This window comes from Tinamus guttatus, unplaced genomic scaffold (genome assembly GCF_059628265.1).
Source record: "Tinamus guttatus ecotype Peru unplaced genomic scaffold, ASM5962826v1 Tinamus_guttatus_pri_ptg000052l, whole genome shotgun sequence".
Classification (NCBI taxonomy): Eukaryota; Metazoa; Chordata; class Aves; order Tinamiformes; family Tinamidae; genus Tinamus; species Tinamus guttatus.
The window spans coordinates 11,460,570-11,473,914 of NW_028288586.1; the positions used below are offsets into that span (position 1 = coordinate 11,460,570).

Sequence of the window (13,345 nt, forward strand, 5' to 3'; positions counted from 1 at the left end):
CAGCCAGCAGTGGCTCATTTGGCTGAAGCCAAGTGGCCAAATGAGGGTTTTCTGTGAGTATGGCAGGCAACGCTAGGTCAAATAATCCGCCTTTCTGTCCTGCCACAAAGCCAAGTGTTGGGGAGAACTTGAAAACCCTTGGCAAGAGCTGGGTACCGCAAAACAATGTTCATCACACCCAGGCTACTGAGCAGGGACCATCATCTACCTACAGATGTGCCCACATCCCACCACAGGGACATGCTCGGCTTAGCTCACTAGTCACGGCCATGCATTTTCTCCTGGCAAAATAGTAATAATAATACATGTTAGATTCATCCTAGCTTGTTGGGGTAAAATAAGGGGGATGAAAGACCTGAGGCTCTAATTATTGGAGCATTTTTCCAAAATACAGACCAAATTAGTTCTTTGCAGGAGGGTGCAGAAGTCGTCACAGGTTTCCCTTAGACCCAAAGTAGTGGAATATTTCATGATGAGGCTCTCACCGTTTTATTTCCAGTTGTGAGTGCGCCGTGTTACTTGGCCTAACTAAATGTGCACGGGCTTGAACGTAGTGGGTGAGCGTCTCTCCGTGAGGCTGTCCTTCCCGCTGTGGCATTAGATATGCCCGACATACATCCCTCCAATCAGGACATGGGATAAGCACAAGGAGGTCCAACCTGTGGCTCGCAGGGAAGCCTAGATATGAAGCAGGCAGCGAGCCGCACAGCCATGGGACATGAGGAGCGCTGGAGGCAACGCCGAGGCCCTCAGGAGCTGCGCAAGGGCTGGGCGGGTAGGGACTCGGCTATGCAGCCTGCTAAGAGCGCTCCAGACGAACCAGAGCGCTCATATGAGACGGGACACTCACGCTGGTGAGCCCTGAGCTGGTCATGGCCACCCCACCGTTATGCCCCAACCTCTGCCAAGCCCCTCGGCTCCTCCAGATCCCCTCCTGGGTGGGCTCGGGAGCACTTCATGGCTGAGGGCCCCTGGCAGCCACAGGGAAGCCGGGTTCTTGGGCCCGTGACGGCCCAGTGGGGCCGGCCTTGGTCTCCACCAAGCCAACTAAGGCCCAAGGGCCGGGCGCTCCCCAGCGCTAGTGCTAGTGGCCTAGAAATGTGTAACACGAGGCTGTGCAGCGCCCTGTGTGTGCGGCTGCAGGAATGTCAGCACTTCCAAACATAACAGCGTTAGTCAGTGAGCTGGAATGGTGATCCAAGGACAGGCACGGCACCTAAAATCCTCCTGCTCATCACAGATGACCGGTGTTGAGCTGGGATCAGGCCTGGACGAAAATGCAGGAGCTATCTGAGCTTTGGCATGGGATGGATGCAGAGCCAGTAATTCGACAGCGATGCAGGTTAGGAAAAAAATGTTGTAAGTTTTAGATTTTATTCATTCATACAGTATTTACAGCAGTTGCTTTCATATTACAATTCTCTTTCATCTTTTCAGTTTTCACTTATAAAAAATTAACCAAATAAACCTTATATAACCAAATTTATCACAGCAGGTCTGGTTAATTTTCACAGTTACAGCGGCCATCAGGAACAGCACTCAAGTACCTACAAGTCATCCCCTCCCAGGACCCCGGCAGCTCGGCACGCGGAGGCCTCAAAGCCCGCGCAGGCGCAGCCTGGACGTGCAGCGCTCCCTGCCACGCTGCGGGGGCCGCTCGGCGTGGTGCACGCGGGCAGGCTGCAAGCTGAGGGCTGCGTCCCTCCCTCGGAACAGCTGGGGTCATGTGCTCGCTTTCCTGCGGTTGTGGAATCCCAGCAGTAGCAGCGTGCGCTGGATTGAGGAGCCTGCTGCAATGAATGTTTTCCTTTCTTTGTGTGACTGGGACAGGTTTTCTTGTGGCTGTTGAAAGGCTTGCTTCTCTGACTGGGAATGGTGTTTGCAGTAACTTACCCTTAAGACTACCATTAAAAAAAAAAAAAAAAAACTGCACTTTTTAAGGACTTAGGATGTTTAAATAAGTTTCTGCCATAAGGCAATCTACACTGGCAAGTTATGTGCAAACGGGACGCCCAGTCTCAAAGAGCGACGGCCTCTTACAGCACCCAGCTCTGCTCCCCAGGTACCACAGCAGCGCTTGACGCCAGTGTGCTCACAACTGTATCATCTTTGTTAACTATTTCCCTGTTCTCCCCCCAACATGCTCATTTGCTTTACATTTGTAATTATTGCTGTTTTAGAATATGCTCATATTTCTTTGAGGACTTGTAGCCGCTTCCTGTTACAAAGTACAGTACATACTATGCTGAACATAGAAAACACAAGACTAATTTCACATCGGTCTTGTACAATGGTGAAGAGATGCAGAGTAAGAGGTTATTCAGGGGAATCTGAGTTTCTCTTTAGGCATGAATCAAACCCGTAACCCATGTGCTAAAAAGCCACTGCCTTAGACATGAGCAGTTCTGTTAAGCAATTTAGCCCCATTTTTTTTTTTTCTCAACTGACATCGGACATTTTCCAAACACATTCCACACACTCTGCTTAGCACTACAAAAAAAAAAAAAAAAAAAAAAAAAAAAAAGATTTTTCACCTTTACCGCATTTGTCTCAAGGAGACTTTTGCTTTCATAAAAGAACACAAGCACACAAATGGCTTAAAGCTAATAGCCCAGCACAATCGTAAGTACAACCCACAAAGCAACGGATGCTTTGTTAAACCTAATCATATAGTTTTAAAAAAGCAAATATACATATTGTAAGTCAAAAGTCTAAGCTTTGGAGGAAAAGAAAGTGAAAACCATGTTAGCCATATGCTCATTACACTTACATAGCAGTAGCTGCGTCCGCATTCAAACATGTTACGTGTAAATAAATTTACAGTTGCATTATGTTTCTTTTACACTCTTGGTCTCAAAAACTCCCAGGTTTTGACCTAAGCCTAAAACTCCTATTTAGAGTTTAAAAGCATGTTCTTCCCCAGCTGACCGCTGGGTAACACAAAGACCAGACTGAGCAGTAATTGGAAACAGTGCTTGAACTCCAAATGCTGACTTAGAGCTCACTGTTTTAAATGATACTGTGTTTTAACTAAACCCTCTGCTGTTCAAATTATTCTCTGGCTTCCTTTATTTGCAATATGTAAGCTACTCAAAATGAGAATGCAGGTAGCGTTTTCTTTCAGTGGGAGATAAACTCTGTGCATAGCCTCCCTTACTAAGGATGCAAGAGCTTACAGGGTTTTTTTTTTTTGCTTAAGGGTCTGTGTGGAGATAGTTTGAGTAAGAAAGAAAGGAGAAAATGACCTTGTTCAGTACTTTGCATCCATTCGTTCCCTCCACATGGCACGGTATATTCTACTACAGGACTCCAGTTAAGTGTGCAACTGAAATGCTTTTATTAGACTTCTTTAAACTGAGAGTGCATACCAGCAGCATTAAACTAGCGCTAATGAAACACAGGCTCCCAGCAAATTTGAAGTTGGGTTAATTCAGAGGTAACTGGAGCTGGTTCCTGCCCTTGTGTGTTTGGCAACTGTGAAATCCCTGCAGTCAGTCTCTATCCATTTGCACCTTAGCCAGAAAAAAAAACACTGGCAAATTAAAAGGCAGAAGACTTGCACAGTGGGTGGGTAAGGTTCAGTGGGGCAAAGGATGGCAGCAAATACAGTGAGAAGGTTTAGTAAAATTGCAGTTCACACGGGGATTTCAGCCATGTGGCTTTCACTGACTTTCGTTGTTGTTCGTAGCCCCCAGGGCCTCGTTCTGCTCTCGCGGCAGGGGAGGAGAGGGGGACGCACGGGCCTGAGCCCGACAGGGATGTGCCGAGCCTGGGTGCGTCCTTTTCCTCTCGTGGATGGTTTTTGCCATGAGCTGCACACGGCGCTCGGGAGCCGGCTCCGAGCGCGCGGCCCGGCTTCTGCAGCAACACAGGGACCAGCCCTGCCGTCACACAGCGCCGCTCACACCCCACGTAACGCTGCCTGGAACAACCTTTCACAGCAAAGGTCAGTGCTACAGACCTGAAGTGCCCAGAGCATCACGACAGTCTTGTTGTCCTACAGTTACACCCAGCCTGCGTCAGACACGCGTCTTTCCAAAGACACTTCATGGTGCATCTGTACAAACCACCGACCCGAAGCAGCACGTGGGTTCGTAGGGGCTGGCAGCACTGCGGCCCATGGGGACACAGCCACGTGGGGCAGCCCACCGAGCGGGGTCTCCTCCCCACCACGGGGCCTGGAGTCAGTGCGGGACGGGGCCAAGGCCTGGCAAACGCCAGGGGAGCCGCAACGCAAGCGGGAGCACAACCAGCCCCGCGCGGCGATCGAGGGCAGCGCCCGGGCGCTTCTGTGGCAGGAGCGACGGGCAGCTCGCCGGAGCGCTCAGCTGCCCGCGCCATCGCTGCGCGTCGTGCAGGGGCTGGACGCTTTATGGAGGGAGAACCCGGCAGGGCTGGGGGCAGCACCGCTTCCAGGGTTTCAGCGGGGATCAGAGAGCACTTTCCTCGCTGCTTACATTACTCAGCATTCTTGGCCTCGCTGTGTGAGGGCCTAAGCTCCCTGCAGAGCTCACTGCCAGTATTACGTGTCCTGGGGATGCCATGTGCTCGAGATGGCAGCAGGACCTGCCAGGGGCCGGGGACCCTGGGCCGCAGCAGCACCAAGGCTCCCGCTGCTCCACAGAGGTGCCTGCACAGAGAGCGCTGGGCCCACACGGAGCCTCCGCGCGGGACCACGGCCCTGCCCAGCCCTCCCACGCCGAGGATGCTCACGCAGCGCTAGGACAACCCATCGCGGGTGCCGCCAGGAAAAGCAGGCGCTGCGCCCCACAGGCAGAGCTTCCCGTGCACCTTCGGCACATCCTCCACCTACACGTGGAAACATTTACCAAGGAAGGCTGGAAACTCTTCGTGGCCACCAAGCAGGGTACCGGGACAGGCCGCCCCGGCTCCCCAATGTGGGCAATGCTCCAAATTGCACTTTTTAAAAGCACCTTCCTCAGGCAACTCAACAGGGAGCGTGATCAGATACTGTAATAGTCAGAGCTTACACATTTTAAAAGAAATACTGGTAAGTGGATGGTACTTCCATGTCTGTGGGATCTGGTGGGATTCATTCCAGTTTGGGTGCTTCTGACGGGATATAGCGTTTTCTGACAAAGGCACAGGTTTCAAATAAAACCAGCAACATTCAATTAAATATCCCAATAAAAGAATTAATGCTAAATTTAGGCTTTATGTATTCCTCCCTTATTAAGAGACTAGTATTTCTTTTTTCCTCTGGAAAGGTTTTAGTGCAGTGGTTATATAGCAACAGAAAAATAAACTAAAAAAGGCACAAATTTTGTGTGTGTTTTTTTTTTCTCTTTCACTTTTGCTAATGCTTTTATATTTATCTATTTTACTCAGGTTAATAAATCACCGAAAGCAGCAAGAAAATATTCTGCCCATTTCTGTACACTATACAACCCCCCCCACCAACATTACATTATTTCAGCATCAGGAGAAATGTACAGCATAGAAAGACTTTTCTTTAAAAAAAATATAGTACCCCGCAAAGCAGTTTTGCTAAGGAAACTCGCCGCCTCTTGCTATAGCGCCCTTCATCATCCTCATCCTTCCCATTATTGCTGGCCCGACCGCCCAGGAGGAGGGAGCCCAGGCTCCGCGGCAGCTTTTGGGGCCGATTTTTGCATCCCACGCGCTGCACCTAGGCCCGGCTGCCTCTTCCCTCCCCTTCTGCCCCCAATTTGACTTGCCCCTCGGGCCCCTGCGTCGCCCTCGGCCTCCCTTCCCGAGCGCTCCTCCGTACGCTGAGGCTTTTGTAGCATTCCCAATACAAGCATGACTGACATATGCTCTCCCCTTTCCATCAATTCCATCATGATAAACGTTTTTTTCCCCCATATGCACAATATTTCACAGAAGAGTAACCCAATTCTGAACTAAAGATTTTTTTCCCTTTGAATGTATTAACATAGCTGAAACCCTCCACCCAACCCCAAATTAAGTGCAGCCAGAAATGTTTTCTTTTTTTACCTCTTATACCATGTTTTTAAAGTTAAAACCTACTGCTTTTTCTTCCCCAAGCCATAACTCATGCAAAGTTACTATTTGTTTAAATAAGTTATAAAAGTTGATACTTCAGGCTAGAAGAAGCTGTAGTCTTGGTTATCTTTAGTTGGCAGGCACTGTACATACATACCGGGTACAGACGCATGCCGAATCTGCTTTGCATTGCTTTTTGCATTGTACAATTCACAAATCTGACATCATTAAAGCAGTTAATTACCTTTTATGGAAGGCTGCAGTGAGGCCATCTACATTTATCAAACAAGCAGCTGGTTAAGATAATAAGTACGTTTCCCCCCCCCCGAACCCCCCAAACGCTATTATCCATCACACATGGCTTCTCCGAAGTGTCGAGATTCCGTGTGCACATTAATGTGCAAATGTGTTGCCATAGGAACTGCAGCCTCCATTATGCCTCAAAGACACCATTCAGCGAAAGCCGAAACGGGAAAAAAAAACGTAATAACCAAAAATAAAAACAAACCGAAAAAAGGAAAAACAAAAGAATCGAAGAACACACCCCAAAAGGCAGCAACGAGGAAGTCCAACGCACATGCGGCGCCTGGCCCGGGCGTGCAGGCTGCGCGTGGCCGCGGAGCAGCGCGGGAGATGCTTCGCTCTCACGTCACACTATGGTACAATGGGGCCGAGTCCAGACGCTTTGAGTCTGCTTGCTGGCTTAGGAAGGAGGATGAGGACAGAGCAGTCACGGGGCGGGGATGCACCGAGGTTCCCACAGGTTATTTGGCAAAATGAGGCACATCCAAAAAAAAAAAAAAAACCAAAAACCAAAAAGCACAAACAAAAAAAGTGCAACGAGCGCCACGGCGGCAGCAGTGCTATGTGGTCGAGTGCGCGCACGCGCTTCTTCTTCATGCACTGGAGCACACGGGTAGGCTGGCTGGTTGGATTTAATTTTTTTTCCTCTCCACATTTTCTTTGAAAAGTAATAACCAGGAAATCAGGGCAAGACGAATGCATATTCTACTTACTGGTGCATGAGATACCAAAACTGCATTCAAGTAATATTTCTGCGCTATTGCAAATGCATCGCTATGTTATCTTACACCTGGAAGAGGGACCAGAAGGGCTATGTACACAGGAGCAGGGGCCGGGGTGGCAGGCGCTGGCGGGACGGGTGCTGCACGGGGCTGCCGCGGCCCCCGGCCCCGCCAGGCTCGGCATGCGAGGAGGGAGCCGGCGCCGGCACGGCCAAGCAGCGTGGGGCAAAGCAGGCAGGCGATGAGGGGACAAAGTGAAGGAGCTTGGCAAATAAACTGCGACGAGAGAGAGGGGGGAGATTTATTATTTTCTGAGGGCAAGGAGTGGGAAAAGGAAAAAAATTATTTTGTGTGTGTGTGGGTGGGTGTGTGCATTTGGTTGGGTTTTATTCTTCGCGCAGCTGCAGGCGGTAGCGGTGGTAGCGGAGCTGGAAAAACATCCTCTCTAGTAAGGAGTGCGTCATCCCCGGCAGGGCATAATGTTCCACGACACCCACGTGTTTGAACCCCAAGGACTCGTAGAGCTTGTGGGCCGCCATCTTCACGGCCGTGGTTCCCAGCACGACGGACGAGTAGTTGTTCAGCATGGCAAACTCCAGCACCTTGCGGCCCAGGGCCTTGGCGATGCCTTTGCCGCGGTAGTTGGAGTCGACGGACATGCGGCGCAGCTCCACCGTGTTGTCCTCCTCGTTGCCTCGGGCCGCCACGATGCCCACCACGTTGCCGTCCAGGACGGCCACCCAGAAGCAGGAGCCTGGGGGAGACAAAGCATCACATGGAGCCGTGGGCCAGCGCGAACGCGCGCCAGCCCTGCCAGGCGCCTCCTCAGCGGCGCCCGGCGAGCCCCACGTCCCCCGCTGAGGTGATGGGGTGGCGCCTGGGGCTGGAGGCCTCTGCGGGAAATGTAAGGGTGCTTCAGAACATCAGGTTTCTGGAGAACAAGCGCTACCAAGTGCATCTGAGCGCTGCAGAATGGGTGGATGACTTATCCCCAGCCCATATTGCAATGGCATAGCCAGGTAGCTTATCCTCAGCTCAGGACACGGGCGACCGGGGACTCAGAGTGCACCAGGAGGGACCGCAGCAACTACCCCATGGGAACCCTGGCCGCTCTCAGCCTGGCAGTGCCAACTGGGGGCTGCTCAGAGCATCCCGTCCCATCTGAGCTGGGATGGATGCACCACTCGCTCCAGCACCTGCTGCCGACAGGCCCTGCCGCTATCTAGGTCAGCAGTCAATTTTTCAAACACCAGGACCCGTCTTGACCTATTTATCGTGGGCGGCTCAAGTGTCTCTTCGACAACGCTGCACCGACAGCGCCGCACGCTCCTCTGGTCCCCAGGGGCAGTTGACTGGGACAAGACACTGGAGAAGGCTGCAACCCCACAGCCCAGTCCATGTGCCCCAGGCCACCCCCAAAGCTCCTCCACACGTCACGGCTTTTCAAGCGAGCCCAGGATGCCGCTGCCTGCGCCCCTCTGCTCCTGCCCTGCGCCTTGTCTTGCAAACACCGGCTTGTCTTCCTAAAATCCAGATATCAGCCCATTTCCAAGGCAGGCTCTAAACAGTTTCTTCCCACTTTAGTGATAATTCCCCCTTTTTAAGGAGCACGTGGCAGGAGGCACAGCTAAGCTCGCGCAGCAGAATGCTTCCTGGAGCTGCAAAGCAGCACATTCACGGTATTTTTAGATCTTAAAACAAACAAATGAACAACAAGCCCCCCAAGTTTCTCGATGTTTGCCATACTGCAAGCTCCTCACGCTCCTCGTGACAAGCACAGCTCCTCCCTGCAACTTCCTAGCCCCAAATGCTGTGCTGGACATGGCCTTTAGCGCCCATTCGCCCTGGTGGGCACCAGTCCTGTTGCAAGCAGCATGACTACAAACCTGTGCTCCTCATTAGCTTTCACTTAGAGCTTTAAACCTTAATTATAATGTTTTTGAGTTCAACATGAAAAGAAAGAGTATCTGGCACATCTCCCAGTGTGTGTTGTGCATGAAACACTTATAATTAGCACCAGACAGGGCACATCTGCTCAAACAACGTGTGTTGTATGCAGCTCCCATCCACACCAGCACCATCTCACCAAGGACTGTCACCCTGCCACCACTGGGCGCCTGCGCTGCGGCTGAGCATCACTGCTCTTAGTCCGATCCTCCAGACAGGCACCGCGAGCCCGGAGCCAATTCCGCTCGGGAGGGCGGACATCCCTGCTGGGAGCTGCCCTGGCAGGTGTTTTGCTACTCACACCCTTGCAGAAGATGTTGAGGACAAACCTGCAGGTTTCGGCATGGGGAACTTTCAACTCGGCAGCTCAGCTCTTACTGAAATTCCTCAGGTTTAATTCTCTCAAGCCGCTAGCTGAAAATCATCACTGCTGCAAAGATAAATACAAACTCCAACAACTGCAAGTCCCCCTGCCCTTCCAGTCCTCCTGCTTCAACAGCACCGCCTTGACCCTCATCCGCCTCCATGCTCTGCACTTCCCTCCATTCCTCATCATTTCGGATGTCCAAATCTCTCCTTCCTCTCGCTCTGGCCCAAACTCCCCTTAGGTTTCAACCCTGTTAGAAGAGTCACTGAAAGGTGTATTCTTCCCAGACACCTCATGTGGAGCTCCCGCTGCTTTGCTCACATCCCTTGCTTGCCTTCCCCTTCTCCTGGAGGATCTTCTCTGCCAAGGAGAAGCCCTCACCAGCTGACTCGATCCCAGAGGACGTCTCCTGCCTCACACACATCGTGCAGCTCTCCCAGTTAAACTCTGTTTAGTCCAGGCTTCCCTCCTGAACGCGGCCTTACTGCAAGCTCTCCCCACACAGCTTTCCTACATTCCACCTCACTCACCCTCCTGCTCCCCAGAGCCCAGCACCCCGCATCGCCTCCCAGTGCCAACGGCCAACGACTGCCCAGTGAACGCACCCCACGGCAGGTTGGATGCCGCCACGTCCCACGGCTGCCCCACAGACCACGGGGAGTCACAGCAGTTCCTCACCCAGCTCCCCGAAACACAGGGCACCCCCAACCACTGAGGAGACCACTGAAGTCTCCCCCTCCCACACACCAGGTATTTGGACACCCCCACTGTGTATGGGTGTTGGGGGTATGGGTATTGGTCCATATCCATAGACTCAGCTCCAAGCTGCCTTCACATACAGGTCCTTTGCCAACCCCAGGTTCAGGTCCTCTTGCTTGGGGAAAAACAACCCCAGCTGTCACTAAACTGAGTCTTCTCCACTTTTCACCGCTTTGCAATGCTCTGCCCTAAGCCCTCCAAAATCCTCCTCTCACGGCAGCTGCCCCGGCATGCCAAAGGGAAGGGGAGCCCTGGGAGGACAGAGTGCACCAAGCGCCCATCGTGACCACCACCACCACGGGAGAGCACCTCGCTCAGCTCCTTCAGACCTCCGGTCACTCAGACCAGAGTTTGGGCTTTAGCAGTGCACAGCTAAGAGCTGTAATAAAGCACAAAGTGGTTGTGACTTGCCTGAAGAGCAAGGCATTTGGGGGCTGTTCATGGATAGAGTGAAATTGCCTTGTTCTTTTTAGAGTGTCTTCTCCCCTTATCTCCAAAGTGGCCAGCCTGACGGGCCACCCCTGCTACAGCCCAGCTCCAGGGGACACTGCTCACAGATGCGAGACAAGCTCCCGAGCGCAACACTTCTTCCTGAGAAGGCTGGTTAAAATATCACCCCTGCCTACCACACAATTAGGCTTCAGCTAACGAGGCACAGGACAAACACGAGCAGATATACAAACACCAGTGTGAGTTTTGCATGATTAGGTTAGCAGGGCCTGTGAGCCTAACGGAGAGATGCCCCAGGGGGATAAACAAGACTTACAAACCGCGTTGGAAGATAAAACAAAGCCAGGGCTGCCTTATCTGTTACTTCCTTAAAGCTATTTCAAGTATCTGGGATGGCAAGAGGCCAGCTGCTCTATCTTATCTTTCTGCACTCCTCTGTGGGGTGTCTGTCTTTCAACAACATCTCTCCATACCTTGGCAAACTACACCTCCTTACTAAGGAGTAACCTGAACCATGTAGCTGTCCATGCAGTCAGCTTCACCACTGGGAAGCTTCCCGGTCTGAGAAACCATCGCTGGAGACACGTTTTATCATGCACAGAAAGATCCAGGGCAACTGCCCAAAGACATCCACACCAAGAGGAAAATAACCTCAAAGGGTCAGCACAGCCCCTGAGGTGACGGTGCACGGAGCCTGAGAGCGGCAGCACCTTCTGCTTCTTTCAGCCACCACGACGGCTCCCGGCAGGAGCTGCTCAGCGCTCCCCACGCAGCCGACAAGGATGGTGGGTGAAAACAAACTCAATTTATTTTTACTGCAAATTCCTCACCACCCTTTGGTGAATAAAGGGCCGGTGGGTGGATGGGTGGAAAGATCGGAGCCAAAAGCAATAGCGGAGAAGACTAGTAGAGGGGGGTGGGAAACAAGACGTCAGCCTTCCCCATCATCACAAGTCCTACGTGATCAAATATAGCTGGTTCCTACAGCTCTTCCATGTCTTTTCACAGGGTTCAGCTACTCTGAAAACTAGTATTTAGCTGTGCTTTGCTCCTTCTAGTACCTACGACAAAACATGCATTCTATTGATACCTTTAAAATACAAAGTTTTCAATTAAATTCCTCCTGGACTCTCACAAGAGCAGGCCAAGCTCTGGCAGAGCCAGATGCTGGTGCTCTGCAAGGCTGAGAGGCAGCAGACAGCCCTACACGGCCCTCGGTCTGTCTGGGACTCCCCAGAACCCTCACGTTGGAGCAGGGAGCAGCCCAAGCACTGAGCCAGGTGGGAACTCCTCACTCCTCTTGGAGCTGGAAGGGGGCCGATCGGCTCCTGGAACCAACGCAGAGCACTGGTGAGAACTTTGTGGGGGTCCAGATACTCCCCCCCTGGAAGGCATTTGCCATGGGAGCTCAACATTTCTGAATAATCTCCCCCTTGAAGCAGATCGTTATTCCCCCTCTCCGGTGCAGGGGAGCACTGCTGGCTCCTGAAGCCCCAGAGCTGAGCAGTTTTTCTCCTGCACTTGCACTGATCTACACTGCATATAGCGTGTGCTCGGGTGCATGCAAGCTGGTTCAAATGCTCTTCTCTCCTCCAGCCCACTGAATAAATGAGAGGCTGACAGCACCGAGCAGGTGCTGCCAACCTGTGCTCTGATCAAAACGAAAGAAATTCTCCCTCTTTCAGAGACAGTGACTTGCATGGTTCCTTGTAACATGTCATTTCCAGACAGACAGGCAACTTCCAAAGGCAACATCCCTTTAAGCATGTTTTCCACGGATTGTCATTTTCAGCTCTGCTTTATCCTGTCGCAGCTACACAGATGTGAGCAATTCCCTCCTGGCCCCAAGCTGTCCAGTGCAATATGCTGACAGCGCCAGCCAGACACACGGCTGGTGGGGCCAGGTGGAGGCTCCTACCTCTATAGGGAGCTTGTGAGGCCAGGTGAACATGTGTGAACTCTGTGTGCTGTCCCTGGAGCTGGAAATAGTCTAACGACTGGCTACAGTGAGGAAAGGAAGCCGATGCCACCCAAGACTGGCATTATGGGGGACTCCTGCCAGGCCCCAAAATTAAAAATTGCAACTGCATATGCCCAAAGAAGTGTAGGTCTGCACTAAGGGAGGGGGCAAAGGCTGTCCATGGCACTGCACGTGTCTTTGGGCATTTGCTGGAGGCAGCAGGAGAGCCTCAGCTCATTGCAGTGCTCTTCAAGCCGAGGTCTTCCTCAGACCACAATGCAGGGCAAAAGGAAAATAACTGACCCCTGCGCTTTCCATAGGTTAGGGCCTGTAATTCCCTGTGTCCCTCATTCCTTCAGAGCTGCATAAAAGCTTGCCCAAATTGACAGGCCTGCTAAGCCTCGTTAGCAGGACTCAAATACTTGAAAACTGCTCCCAAGAATGCACTGTCCACTGTTGCACCATGACACAGCCAACACAGCAAAAACCCGGACAGAGGAAACGCAACACACTAACATCATGAAGCTTTAAAGATTGGCCCTTGGGATCCCATATCCACCCTCTTGCACCTTCCCTTGCTGTGATTTGGGGCAGATCAGCAGCCCTTTCTGCAAGGCAGGGGCAAAACAAGCATGGCAGCACACAGGCTGTCAGGCACTAAACCCCAGGGCTGCAGTATTATTTGTTTACAGACGACCAGGTAAGAAGGCCCAAAGGTCAGTGCGTCTCCTCTCTTCCTGCTAGCTATTTATATATAGCTTTAAGTGAGTGCCAGGCAGTAGCGTGGCAGGGAGCGGATGGAGAGTCCCTAGACCCCACGTGCTTCTCGTGCTGATCCATCCTGACCTT

At 52.0% G+C, this 13,345-nt stretch overlaps 1 protein-coding gene across 1 annotated transcript; it reads right to left on the minus strand.

Annotated features, from left to right (window-relative positions):
- Window positions 1-7,378: 7,378 nt before the first annotated feature.
- Window positions 7,379-9,751, minus strand: ASPNAT (aspartate N-acetyltransferase). Its single transcript, XM_088540073.1, has 2 exons — window positions 9,662-9,751; window positions 7,379-7,906 (listed from the first exon to the last, which is right to left on the minus strand). The coding sequence occupies exons 1-2, from the start codon at window positions 9,749-9,751 to the stop codon at window positions 7,400-7,402; spliced, it is 597 nt and encodes a 198-aa protein (XP_088396199.1). The 3' UTR covers window positions 7,379-7,399.
- Window positions 9,752-13,345: the final 3,594 nt, after the last annotated feature.

Excerpts from the sequence above, each read along its gene's own strand:
- ASPNAT (XM_088540073.1), bottom strand. The coding sequence starts at position 9,751 with ATGTGTGTGAGGCAGGAGACGTCCTCTGGGATCGAGTCAGCTGGTGAG. Across the intron at positions 7,907-9,661 it reads TCCTCCAGGAGAAGGGGAAG|AGGCCTCCAGCCCCAGGCGC; the intron begins GCAAGCAAGGGA and ends CATTTCCCGCAG.